The sequence below is a fragment of the Penicillium canescens genome (genome assembly GCF_028828765.1).
Source record: "Penicillium canescens strain IBT 15451 chromosome Unknown utg000010l_segment0_segment0, whole genome shotgun sequence".
NCBI lineage: Eukaryota > Fungi > Ascomycota > Eurotiomycetes > Eurotiales > Aspergillaceae > Penicillium > Penicillium canescens.
In genome coordinates this window covers 3,635,305-3,648,309 of record NW_026703972.1, presented here as the reverse complement: position 1 = coordinate 3,648,309, position 13,005 = coordinate 3,635,305, and the positions used below count along the sequence as shown (strand labels likewise).

Sequence of the window (13,005 nt, the reverse complement as noted above, 5' to 3'; positions counted from 1 at the left end):
TATGAATCACGAACTGCTTGCTACGAATCACAAGATGCGGGGTATGCTACGAATGGGGAAGGATGAACGGATAGGACTCAAAGCCCAGATTCAATATCAAAATCAATGCCTTCAAGTGGCGGAGCGACGGGCTCGGGATCTCGAAGAACAGATCAACAAATTGGAGGTTGAACTGGCATCTCGGAATACGGGAACAGCTTAATAGATCATAGGGAGCATTATCAAGCGACATTTACCTCTGGTGCTATGCTTATCGACACGAGAGGGCCTAGAACCTGCTCACAAGGGTGGGAATTGAGGGGAAATACTCAACATTGGCTTGATAATTAGGCATATCGTGGACAAAGTTAACGCATATGTGGCCATAAGTACTGTAAATCAAACGAGTAGCCAACGTTAACTGGCGAAATTATGTTGAGTATGTAAAAGAAAGATTAAATCTAGGCATAAAAACCCACGGAAAGTATCAATATAGGTGGACCCTATCAGTTTTAGCATTATTGTGCGCACACCTGAATAATCTCTTTTCCTTCGTCCTTTTTATTATGTGGGGCGGTTGTGTTGTTGGGGGCAGAAAAAGGACACTAGACTGACAAGCAAGTGACAGCGAAGGGGATATGTCAAAGGAATAAATAACGGTAACAACTAGAAATTTCGCCCATACTGCATTTTTAGTCTAGCGGTCTTATGGCCCCCCACTTGTCTTGATAGGATACTATTCTGATACTAGACCAGTATAGTATGGTATGCGGCAAAAAGACTAACTATTCTCAGGCCTGATCCCAGTAAAGCCGGTAAAAATAAAGTACTTTATGGTTGCAGGCCAGGTGCGCTAGACTCTTATCTTTCCGCTAGTGACAGCTGCCAACCTTAAATTTTAATTAACGGAGTACCTTATCCTCCACTGCAATAATCCGAAATAAGAAATGGTATAACCCCTTGATCGCAGTGAAGGCCTGACAGGGAAATCCCCAGAAGCAACCTGGTGTTAGCAAGGTGTCCCAGGAGCACAGTATCACCGCCTGCGTTGATCATTCCTCGAGAAGCGTGTTGAGTTTGCGAGAACCTGAATTTATGCGGGTAACTGTTAAGTTGAGTCTCATCTCCGTCAAGTGGAGACCCTCTCACTACTCTCAAGGTAGATTAAGTCACAGATAGCCCAGGCCAGACCAAGCTGTGCAAGGGCTCAAAAGTATGCAGTGCGATTCTGGTCGTCGTGCCCGAGCTAGCCCTTTCGAAGCCTGTTTGGTATCTGGTTTGAACCTACTAATAAAAGTTAATGAGTTATGCACTTAATACCAGGCTGGAGTTATAAGGAAAGGATGGGGCACAGTGGGGATATAGTTGCCAGATGGCAGCCAATACATGTGTGCGGCAGTGCGTATTGGCTTACTCCTGCTGCACTGATTTGAAAACACATTTTGCCCCCCTAAACCGCTGCACCGGATTTAGCTTATCCAGAATCGACTTCACTTAGCACATTTCAGAACCGAGAAATTGCCTTTTTTTTAGAAAAAAAAAAAGTTCCCCATTTTAAGGGCCTGCAAGTCTACCGTTTAGCGTAATTTTCTGCGAGATAGGTAGCGGAGAGACGATTAAAGAAGCTCTTTCGGCTTGATAATTATTAGGAACTGTAATATTAAAATGCCTCATCAGAAAATCAGGTGAGGCATCAGTTTTGAATCTTGCTTTAGCTCCACAGTAGCACTGCAACAGGCTCTTCTTGGATTCCGTCACCGACCAAGCGTATCCATCCCCAGCCGATGGCTGCAGCCGGACTTGGCTGGGAGCAAAGACAAGGCCAAGTCTGTCATCTGACGCAAGTTAGTTTCGCTCATCAGGCGGAAAGAAGACCATAGCATACTAAAATGGGCTGCTAATGCCTCACGGCACCGTTGTCTGAAGAAGGCGCGCTTCTCATTGCTTGTGAGAACCATGATTGTATTTGATCCTTCAGACAAGGCTTAAACCCTTGACATATGTTCAGGCTAGGCGGTAGTGGTCGTATGCCTCGACGACTTATCGGCTGAAGACGATCTGATTGTCGTTCAAGCATGAACAACCCGGTAGGGCCCATAAATAGTGAGAATAGGGGTAATGGAAATACAGAGACTTTTACATCTCCAATTAGCCGGATACAGGACAAATCGCGACATCCGAACACCTTGGAGATCTACTCGCGCGATTTGACTTGAGAACTGGATTTACTGTGCGTGAAATCTGTACTTGGAAGGTCATCTGCCATATCCTATTTCTGGGGTCTTGGTGGTAGACAGTGCATGAATGACGCACCAGGCACGATCTACATATCAGGAATCCGAGAGTGAGCGCGTGCAAGGGAAATCGACAGACAGTAAAGCATATACAGAGCAAAAAGAAGCAAAGAGTGCTCCTCATAGAGCAGTATATTGATATCATTCAGACAGTAGTAGATAGGAAATCCAGAATGATTGTGATGATACAGAGCAGAGTCGTCAAGTATAAAGCAGCTGCAGAGACAAACAATGATATCATCCTGCATTACAAAAAAGTGAAATGAGAAACGAAAAATACACCGTCGCTAAAGCAAAGCGAGGCATTAGTTGGCAAAATCGGATGGGCTTTTGGATGCAACGTGATAGACCCAAAGATGCGAGCAGAGAGCCGACAATAACCTCTCAATCAAGACGCCTTCGTCAACACAATAAAAAAGAAACAATGTAGAAGAAAAGGTACATGTGGCAAAAGTCACAAAGGAGTGAAAGAAGACCCGCCCTGCAATGCAACCGGAAAATAAAAGGTAGGCTGAGGAGCTCGGAGTGGAAAATGAAGAGAAGAGAAAAAGAGACCATCGTCACAGAGAGGCTCGTCTGGGATGGCTCTGGAAATGGAAGGTCGCTGCCTTATGGTTTTAAGGTATGCAGATTCTTCTGAATGATCATGTCCTCTACTGAATCCATAGTCGCCTTGAGCAATGTGGTGTCTGTTGCATTGGTGTAATGGATATAGATTTCGCGGTCTGGGATTCGGTTGATGCCACGGAACCTGTCCGCAAAGTACCGCGCAGCAGCATCATAATCGGTGTCGGAGCCATGGTAGTCTGGGAAGTGCTTCGAGATAGGAGAGATGGCAAGCTTCCCCTTGAACAAATCGATCTTGTTGAGGAAAAGGATGATTGGCTTACGCTTGAACCATTCACCGTTGACTAGAGATTCGAATAACATCATGGCTTCGTGCATTTGGTTCTGTGGTGGGGATTAACGCTGGTCGAGAGAGCATGGGAGATATTGCGCTTACAGCGTTCTGGTAGTCCACCAGACATTGGTCATATCCTGACAAGGCGACCATGAACAGTAGACACTGAACACCCTCGAAGCAGTGGATCCATTTCCTCCGCTCTGATCGTTGTCCTCCGACGTCCATCATTCGAAAGTTCATTTGCCCAAGTTCGAAAAGAGTTTCCGTGATACCAGTCGTCCGTAGTCGAGCTTGGAGCACGTCCTGGTTGTCCGGAAGCCAACCTGGTGTAAATATGCGATCCAGGGATTCATAGACACTGCGATGGTTAGTTTGGGCCCATGTAAGACACATGTTCCGAAATTGACTAACTAGTACAGGTTGTCATGGAGAGCGAACTTGTGCCCTCGCGCAACAGCTGTCTACACACCTGTATCCTTCCACATCGCCCTCATAGCATCCCGAATCGTCAGGTCTGAGAAAGCCTCATCCGATCCTACATCTGGGTGGGTGTTGTCTAATAACTCCGCGTATGACTTCCAAACTCGTTAGCCAAAGCACACTTCTTGTGACAAGAATGTCAAGTACCTTGGTCTTTTCCTCATTCTCGAAATTGATACCCTCGGCATTCATAATATCCAACAAGACCTTGAAGGCGATGACAAGGTTCGAGTAAATAACGGCACGCGTCGTATACCGCTCCTCCTCAGGAAATCCTCGACTGTGAATGATGCGCATCTGCTTGATAATGGTCGATTTCCCAGATTCTCCCGCGCCTGGCCAAGTTGTCAGTACTACACTCAAACAAACCGACATGGATTCACTCACCTAGTAGCAGAATCTTGATGGTCCGGTCGAGCGTCTTCTTGTCATTCTTGATACCCCGTTCTACGCGCGTATTGCGCTGCAGCGCCTCCTTATCCGCCTCCGCCGGTGTCGAAACTAAGCAGCCCATGATTCAGGTTGAGGATAGATTATCTACCGCGATGGTTGTTAGTAACGATTCATTGCAAGCTGAACTGGTGCGACGACAGACTCGACACATTGGGTGTGCACGATCTGAGTCAGGGATGCGACAGGATTGCGCCACCTCGGGTGTCGACAGTCGAAGCTGAAAGACACAAGACCCGAACTCGACCATCGGGACTGAGGGCGTGGAGGTCGCCTACCTTCACAAAAGACCCGCGATTATACACCCGAAGCCTACCTTTACTGAGAAATGTGATAGGCAGAAGCTTGAAGGTTCAATTGTTCCCCACACCTTGCGACCCGTTGTGAATTCGGAGCTACTCCATTAGATGAGGACGTGAGTGAGTCGCGCTAAGGCCTTAGCAGTGGGGCTAAGAAACAATTGCCAGACGTGTATTGGTTAAGACAATTTCAAAATTACGGGCTAGACGTACACACAGAACACCGACACTTCCTGGCTGCCCGGGATTGCTACAGGCTATTGGCCAGGATGGCCCATATGTGAAGAATAATTCCAAGGTGGTCCAGCAGGAAGTAGGAAGAAGGGAGCTGCTTTCTCGAATACAGCACGTAGTGACAAAAGGTAGAAGTCCCAAAACAAATGAGATTGACTAAGAGAGAAACCAAAGCTGTGGCCGTATTGCTTATGGATGAAGGGCACTGAGACACACGGTAGATAAAGCAGAGTAGGATGATACTGCCACATAAATGGAATCTCGGGTCGACAGAGCCGTTGGTGTGCACGAGTGTGCTTTGGGGTTTTGAAAAGCGACAGCTGGTGTCCATGTCGACAAAATAAGTTGTCACAGAGAAATTTATGGAATGAGTAATTTATGGCAACATATAGGTACAACAATGCGAAGAGTAGACGGGATAGAAAGCCTTCAAACCGGTGGCAGGGCCCGAGTAAAGAAGGCCTTTCCATGGGAGACACATCTTCATTCCATTACAGTATGCTCAGTCTCACTGTCATAGTGAAAATCAATCACACAGTCAGCTTTTGAATTTCAGTGTTCTGTTAGCAGCTCATTCAATGGTGGTGTTGATGATCAATCTCGCGGTGTTGATGGTTGGTGAATGTGCCTCATACTAAATCAGGGGTGTAGATTGGTATCAGACCTTTTTTGAGCGTCGAAATATACGACTTCGCAGTATAACCCCTCCCCGACCGCGAGTCCTCGTCTCTTTCCATAATAATTAGGTCTGTTCGACCTCCTAGCCAGATTCCGGCCCAAACCATTTGTGAAATATCTTTTACGTGAACTTTAGCATTCACGAGATCTTTTCGAAGGCCCTCGGAGGTCGTACGGAAGCACCATTGTGGTCCAAAGTTCGAGGTTCGTTGCACCGAACACTCGTCCGAGAAGATCCACGATTGGAAGCTCTCGCGTCGCCATTTTCGCGCAAATTTTAGCCTCTTCCTTGCAAGAGGAGGCTTAATTGGTATTTTCTGTTTCGATCGCCGTTTTCCGAGTCCGAATCGCCTTAAAATTCGACCTATAGTCGAGGGTGACGGATGCTGAGCTGTAGCAGCACTTAGCGGTTTATAGGTCCAAAACGGATGCCTACGTGCTTGTAAATTCAGGTGAGAGCAAGCGCGCTCACTAATAATTACGGGACGGCCGCTTTTTTCACGATTTTCGAGGGTGTTGTCTTCTAAATAGCGTTTCAGCGTATTATAGATTGTATGCCGAGAGCAGCCGAAGTCATTAGCTAATTTCACTTGCGATACACCGCTCTCATGAGCAGATACAATAGCTGACCTTTGTATAGTAGTAAGCTGCGCCGTTTTGCTAATTTTTGCAGCAATTTTCATTGCAATCGGAGCAATAGGGGAGGTGTAGGAAGAAAAATAAAATGGTGGGTTGGTTGCCGGGTCAAATTGTAGTGGGGCAGTGGGAAAGAACATTTGACTAGTATCTGTATTACTGGCTTCTGTTGATGAACGGTCCGGGAGATATATACTCAATCACAACGCATTTTCCACATTCGTTTGAGAGCTCAGAAATTCCAAAAAAATAGAGTAGAATCTAGAGGACTGAAAAAGAAAATCGAAAAAAACAAGGTATCTATCTCAACCAAGATCACAGGTTCAGAATTTGACTCCCGTCAACAAGGACGGTCAAGCTTTAACGGGTTGACGGGTCACCCCCACCCGCACGACTGCGGGGTGACGTTTTCCGCAGCCTAGACGGACAGAACCACACACAGGGCAGACAATCAACACTCGAGCGAGGCCAGAAAATTTCCATGTTCCTTGGATGAAAATGTGAGCGCTCTTGGTAAAATCAAAGAATGAACAGCTTCCATTGCCTCAATATTAAGACCGTAGATTCAACAGTGAGCCAACGTTTCTTAACCGACTCACTTTGACTCATTCTCTACTTGATTCTAGCATGTTTTCTCGGTGAGCATCTAAAATCGCACCAAGAAATTCGCTGCAAATAGTTGCGGTAGAACGAAGATATGAATTGCAACAGGCCTCACTTAGGATAGGCGTCGTGTCTGTTGACTATCGCGGTGGTCAAAGCTTATGGCAGGACTAGCGATGGACATTTAAATAGACGGGGTTCCCACTTTTGATAGTAACCTCAACAAGAACACTACAACTACCTATCTCAACAGGTTATGAGCCCGGGTGGCTTTACCTTTGGGCACGCAGGCATATCAAGAAAAAAAAATCCTTTCCCTGCCTTTACAGCTAAGCTTCTCTATCAGAAACTAACTCCATGAACTTCAGAAACTGATCATATATTCTCAGTAACTTGATGAACAATATGAAGTTCTATTGCTCAAAACCCTCTCGAAGCAATAACCTGGATGAACTTCCATTCACTGAAGACTTACAGACAGCATGCCATCAATGCTACTGTTACACTGTCACACTGGCACGGAGTATCGCAGGGTTGTCCCCATAGCCAGGACATGTCACCGTTTGCAGCAAGCCTCGGGAGTTTCTCCGGCAAATAGTCATAGACAGTATGCCATTGTTGCTACGGTTACACTATGAAGCTGGCATGAGGTACCGCAAATGTTACCTACTGCCGGGACATGTCACCATTTGCAGCAAACTCGGTAACCATCTTCTCAGAGTCACCAGCCACAATGCCATTTCGGAAGAAAAATGCGGAAAACACTACAAAAGAGACACTCTTGGACGGACGAGGAGCTGAACATCCTCTCATACCTCCGATACACTCGCCATTGGCGCTTCAAGAAAATCCGAACGTCCTACTTCCCATCACTTTCTCCGAACGCACTCTTGGGAGCCTACTGGCGCCTGTCCACCGAAGACCGCATACGCCGAGCATCGAGGATCACCACCTCAATCATCGCTCCTCGCAACACTGGAGAAAACCTCTCAGGTTCCCCCCAAGCTCAACCCACATGTTCCAGTATCGCACAGGGGACAAGTCGCTATCGCACTCTTGCTCAGTCAGAAAACAACATTGAGACTTTGGCCTTCACCCCACCAAGCCCTGCGGGTGGAGGGGATCCATTCATTTCCGACAACAGCAATTCGAGTCGTTACAAACTCAGGCCAAACAGACCCTCAATCTTCCCTCCAAGGAAGCCGGGATATCTTGTTGACCGACGCCGTTTCCCCCACTTCTTTAGATCGTACAAGTACTCTCTCAATCTACAAGGAGTCCCGGACAGCGACTATACTCCTCCATCTCGGATGCCTACGCCAAGTTCATCAGATCGAAGCGTTTCCATCGTCTCAAGTCTTCCCAGTGCCGCGTCAAGCCTTGAACTCTTTGGCTTGGAGGTGCGCTCGCCTCAGTCATCAAATAGTGAATCGGGTACCTCTGATCGGCCCAACGACATATCTAGCCCTGAATTCTTCAGCTCCGAGGAGCATCCTTTGCCGACATGACTGAAACCACAAAGTTTGAGCAATTCGGAATCAATACGTTCTATAACGGAATCCCAACATTAGATAATGCCAGCGACTGGTTTCGGTGGAATCAGAAGGTCAATGAGTTCATTCGGATATCTGCGGTTGCCGACGATGGAGCGACTCCACCGATAGAAGAGGAAGAAGCACGGCAATGGATTCACCGCCAAAATTTCTATTCTGCGATGATCACGGCAAAGCTGACACACAATGCGGCGCAAAGAATCAATGCCTTTGAGATTCCTCGAGTCCAAGTACTGCTTAAGGCAGTCAAGGACAACTTCAAACCAGAAGGCTCAGGCACGTATGTTAACCTCCAACGGCGATACATGGCCCTTACAAGAGACAAGTGTGGGAGCACTCAAGCCCTCGGAGCAGAGATCAGGAAGATCCATGCTGAAAAACTCCTCCTTAACCCTGATTGTGTAACCTCCGAAATTGAACGAACATTTTTCTTCGTGCATGCACTCGGTCCGGAGTACGAGAGCTTCCGCGATCATATCTTCCGACAAATGGACCTTGTCAATGAAAGAGACGCAAATGGGAACGTCACGAAAGCGGCGCCCACGTTTGACTATATCGAGAATAAGGCAATTGAGGAAGAGCATAGGAAGGGGCAATTGGGTAAACAAGCAATGGAGACGCAAGCACTTCCTGCTCTTGCTCTAGTCCGTGGGCCAGGTAACAAGAAACTCATCCCGTCGTCGGATGGAACTACTTGTCGAATCGAGATCGATAACGTCCCATATTGCTCCTTCTGCCGAAAACCTTATCACGTTGACTCCGAATGTTTCACCAAGAATCCGAAACTGAAACAGAAAGACGGAGATGGACCGAAGCCAAAGCCAGGCAGGATGCATACGGGCACACGCAAACAGTTGAAGAAGCGGCCTTCGACGGATGACGAGGATGACGATGCGGGTGGTCCAAAGGATCCGAAGAAACCAACTTTCATGGCGACGAGAGCCTCCGAGAAAGATGTCAACGAAGCATTTGGAAACGATATCGAGGGCAATTTCGCTCTGTCCGACCATATTCCCATAATGATGGCGATAAAAACCCTCTCTATTCGCGACGCGTGGATCGTGGATAGTGGATGCGCTCAGCACGTCTGCAATAGTGCCTCGAGGTTTGTCCAAATGGCCAAGTACCATGGCCCCTCACTAAGAGGCGTTGACACCTCAACGGCTCCCTCGGGAGTGGGAACAGTGAATATCCTTTGTAATGTACGCGGCAGAAAGAAATGGCTTGTGCTTGATAACGTCCTCTATGTTCCATCTGCACACGCCAATCTCATATCGGTGCTCCAGCTTCTCAAACGAGGAGCAAAGGTCGAATTCTCAAGCCGGAGTGCTATCATTCGCAACAAGTCAAACGAAAAGAATCTATATACTGCCAACGAATATCATGGAGTCTACGCACTCGATCTGTGGACAAGTCTGACTTTTCCCTCTTACCATGTTAGCCCGCAAATGTCTCTGTGGCACAATCGACTTGCTCATATGAGTGATGCAAATCTCCGGCGACTCAAAAAGCAGGCTCACGGTGTTCGGGACATGGAGCCACGTCATCCATGCAATTCGTGTCTGCAGGGGCGAATGATCGAAAAACCCCACCGCAGATCAGGAAATAGCAGGAGAGGAGAACACGCAATGGAGCTCCTCCATATTGACGTTGCAGGGCCATTTGACGAGGGCCTTGACGGCAGTCGTTACTGGCTCACCATCGTTGACGATTTCACGGGCTGGATCGAGATTATCCCTATACCACGAAGACAAGAGTTCGTCATAGAATCACTACGGTTCTTCCTCGACCACAATGAGCGCCCCGAACGAAAATGCAGGCGAATACGTCTCGACAGAATATCTGAACATGTGGGAGACGAGATGAAGTTCATGTTGTTCTCGCGCGCAATTCAAGCTGAGGTGACAGGAGTGGATCAACACCAGCAGAACGGGGTCGCTGAAAGAGCCCACAAGACTATTTACGATAGGGTTGGGCCTACGCTAGCACATGCGAGGTTGCCGTCTAAATTCTGGCCGGAAATTGCTCGAACCGCAGCGTTCCTCTCCAACCGGTCGCCGTCATCGAAGCTCAACATGACTCCGTACCAAGCGTGGTATGGCGATAAGCCTGACCTATCACGACTCAGAGTGATCGGATCCAAAGGGGAATACTTGATCCCGCCAAAGCAAAGAAAGAAGCTCACGGATCCGCGAACAAGGCCATGCATTTTGCTAGGCTATGAAGGAAATACCAACTACCGTATCCTCCTGGAAGACGGAAGAATCGTTGGGACTCCAAACGCCGAATTTCACGAAGTCCTCACAGCTCCCTCCACACAGACTATAGAAGATGTGGGAGCCAGACAAGAAGGCTTACCTGAGGCAACGGCTGCTGCCGCAGGGGGGAGTGAGACGGTGGGACTAATAAATCAACCGTCGGTAGGCATCCGGCAAGCATCCGTGCCTGCTTCGGGGCGCCAATTGTCAATGGCACCATCGGAGCGGGCCCTACCTAAGCCGAGAAACGATATCTCGCACATACTGCCTCGGAGTAACGATAACTCGCGAGTGCTTACCCAGCCGAGTAACGATAACTCGCAAACCCCAACGTCGTCTCAATCGAGTAACGAAGACTCGCAGCCAGCTGTTGCTGTACAGGGAGACAGGACCTTGTCGTCCATACGGAGTGACGATGCCCTCGGACCCCTATCACCTGCTTATCAGGATTCTGTCCTTGGGATTGACTCACCACCCGGTGGCGATCAGCAACAAGACGACGCTCAACAAGGGCTAAGTTCAGGAGAATGGCAACGATATCCAGAACTCCAACTTGAACTTGACAACCCAGTTCATGAAGTGCAACCAGGAGCACTAGATCATCACCCTGAAATGAAGATTCGTGCTCCACAAGTCACACTAGACACGTCTGATGAGAGCGAAGAAGAGCTTGCACTAATGAATATACCCGAAGAGAACATCATCCCAACACTCTTAACGGTAGCTGCAGAGGAAACAGAACCCTTTGAGCCAAAGAACCTGCATCAAGCGAAGAACGACACAAGCTGGCTCGAATGGAAAAGGGCAATGCTTGAAGAAGTGAACTCACTCAAGCAAAACAAAACGTGGGAGCTTGTTGATCCCCCCAAAGACCGGCGAGTTCTCAGTGGAAAATGGGTCTTCAAACTCAAACGAGGACCTCACGGCGAAGTACTCCGCCATAAGAGCAGATGGGTGGTGAGAGGCTTCACACAAGAAGACGGTATTGACTATGATGAAACCTTTGCATCGGTTGTCAAGCCAATGAGCTACAAAGCCCTCTTCGCAATCGGAGCGGCCCTGGACTTCGAGATCGAGCAAATGGATGTCAAAACCGCATTCTTGTACGGACATATAGACCACGAGATCTACGTCGAACAGCCCCATCACATGACGGATGGCACCCCAAGGGTCTGCAAGCTTCGAAAAGCCCTCTATGGATTAAAGCAGGCTCCTCGCATCTGGTACCAGACCCTCACGAACTTCCTGCGCAATCTTGGCTTCGAGCCAATCACCGCCGATCTTGGTATCTTCGTTCGGAGCAATATGTACATCGCGGTATATGTTGATGATCTCCTGATCGTGGGTCCGAGTATCGCAGAGATCAAGAAGATCAAGCGGAGCCTAAGGAACCGTTTTCAGATGACAGATCTGGGCCCATGCAGCTACTACCTTGGGATATCCATCCAGCGAGACCGCCAAAACAGGAAACTGTCCCTCAGTCAAGAAGCATACATTGACAAGGTTGCTCATCAATTTGATATTGGCAACTGCGCTCCCATCAGCACGCCGATAGAAACCTCACCGCTTCCAGAGAACAGTCCAGACTACACGTGCCCTCCAGATCAGAGGACCTCTTACCAACGCATGGTCGGATCTCTGATGTACATCATGCTTGGAACCAGGGGGGACATCGCGTACGCAGTCTCTGTGGCGAGTAGGTCTCTGGCAAATCCTGGGCCCCAACACATAAAACTCGCTCAACGCATCCTGCGGTACCTCAAAGGAACCAAGAGCCTCAGACTCGCGTACAAGGGTCAGCCTCAGAAACTGAAAGGCTTCACAGATGCAGATTGGGGAGGATGTCGTGACACGAGACGATCAACAGCTGGGTATCTCTTCAACATTGGAAGTGGGGCCATCAGTTGGCAATCGAAACGCCAGGGCGTCGTTGCCCTCTCAACGTGCGAAGCCGAATTTCTAGGGCAGACACAAGCCAGCAAAGAAGCAGTGTGGTTGAGAAGGCTCCTCAACGAATTGAATATGAATCAAGGATTAAACGCCACGATCATCTGCGGGGATAACCAAGGGGCCATTGCTCTCTCCTCGAACCCACAATACCACTCTCGCACAAAACATATGGAAATCCAACGCAAGTGGCAGGGAGAGGTCCAAGACAACGGAACAGTGAAGCTCAAATATATCCCAACCACAGAACAAATTGCTGATGGGTTCACCAAACCCCTTGCTCGGGAAAGATTTGAGTGGTTTCGGAAAGGGCTTGGCGTTGAGTGATTGCTACACCTTCTATTCCAACCATTGCTACACTGGCACAAATGAAGACGAATGAGATATTTTGGCCCACACGGGGCACCTGCGGTCTGAGCACTGGCGATGTAGGCCTCGTTGAGGGAGGGCTACAGCGCCGTGAGGGCTGCAGGCGGGCCCAAATGACCCGGTGGGCCAAAAGAGGATGGTGGAGGGGCTGGTGGTATGGAAGATGAGACCGGTGTTGGATGACCGGTCTGGAATTGACGGTTCCAGGCGTACAGTGTTGTCGTAGGTGTCGTGAAGTAAAGGCGGAAGGCTTCGGAAGACCATCTCCCGAGGGCTTGGATGTGGTCATTTCTTAAGCCTGCGTCGTGGGCGTGTTGTGCT

The 13,005-nt window shown here is 48.5% G+C and overlaps 2 protein-coding genes across 2 annotated transcripts; both read left to right on the top strand.

Moving 5' to 3' along the window:
- Positions 1–7,309: 7,309 nt before the first annotated feature.
- Positions 7,310–8,065, top strand: N7446_012579 (uncharacterized protein; the record flags this gene model as incomplete). The annotated part of the gene is made up of 1 exon (XM_058521321.1): positions 7,310–8,065. The coding sequence occupies one exon, from the start codon at positions 7,310–7,312 to the stop codon at positions 8,063–8,065; it is 756 nt and encodes a 251-aa protein (XP_058366687.1).
- Positions 8,062–8,990, top strand: N7446_012578 (uncharacterized protein; the record flags this gene model as incomplete). Its single annotated transcript, XM_058521320.1, has 2 exons — positions 8,062–8,767; positions 8,905–8,990. 2 exons carry the CDS (start codon positions 8,062–8,064, stop codon positions 8,988–8,990), a joined length of 792 nt encoding a protein of 263 aa, XP_058366686.1.
- Between the last annotated feature and the right edge of the window lie 4,015 nt (positions 8,991–13,005).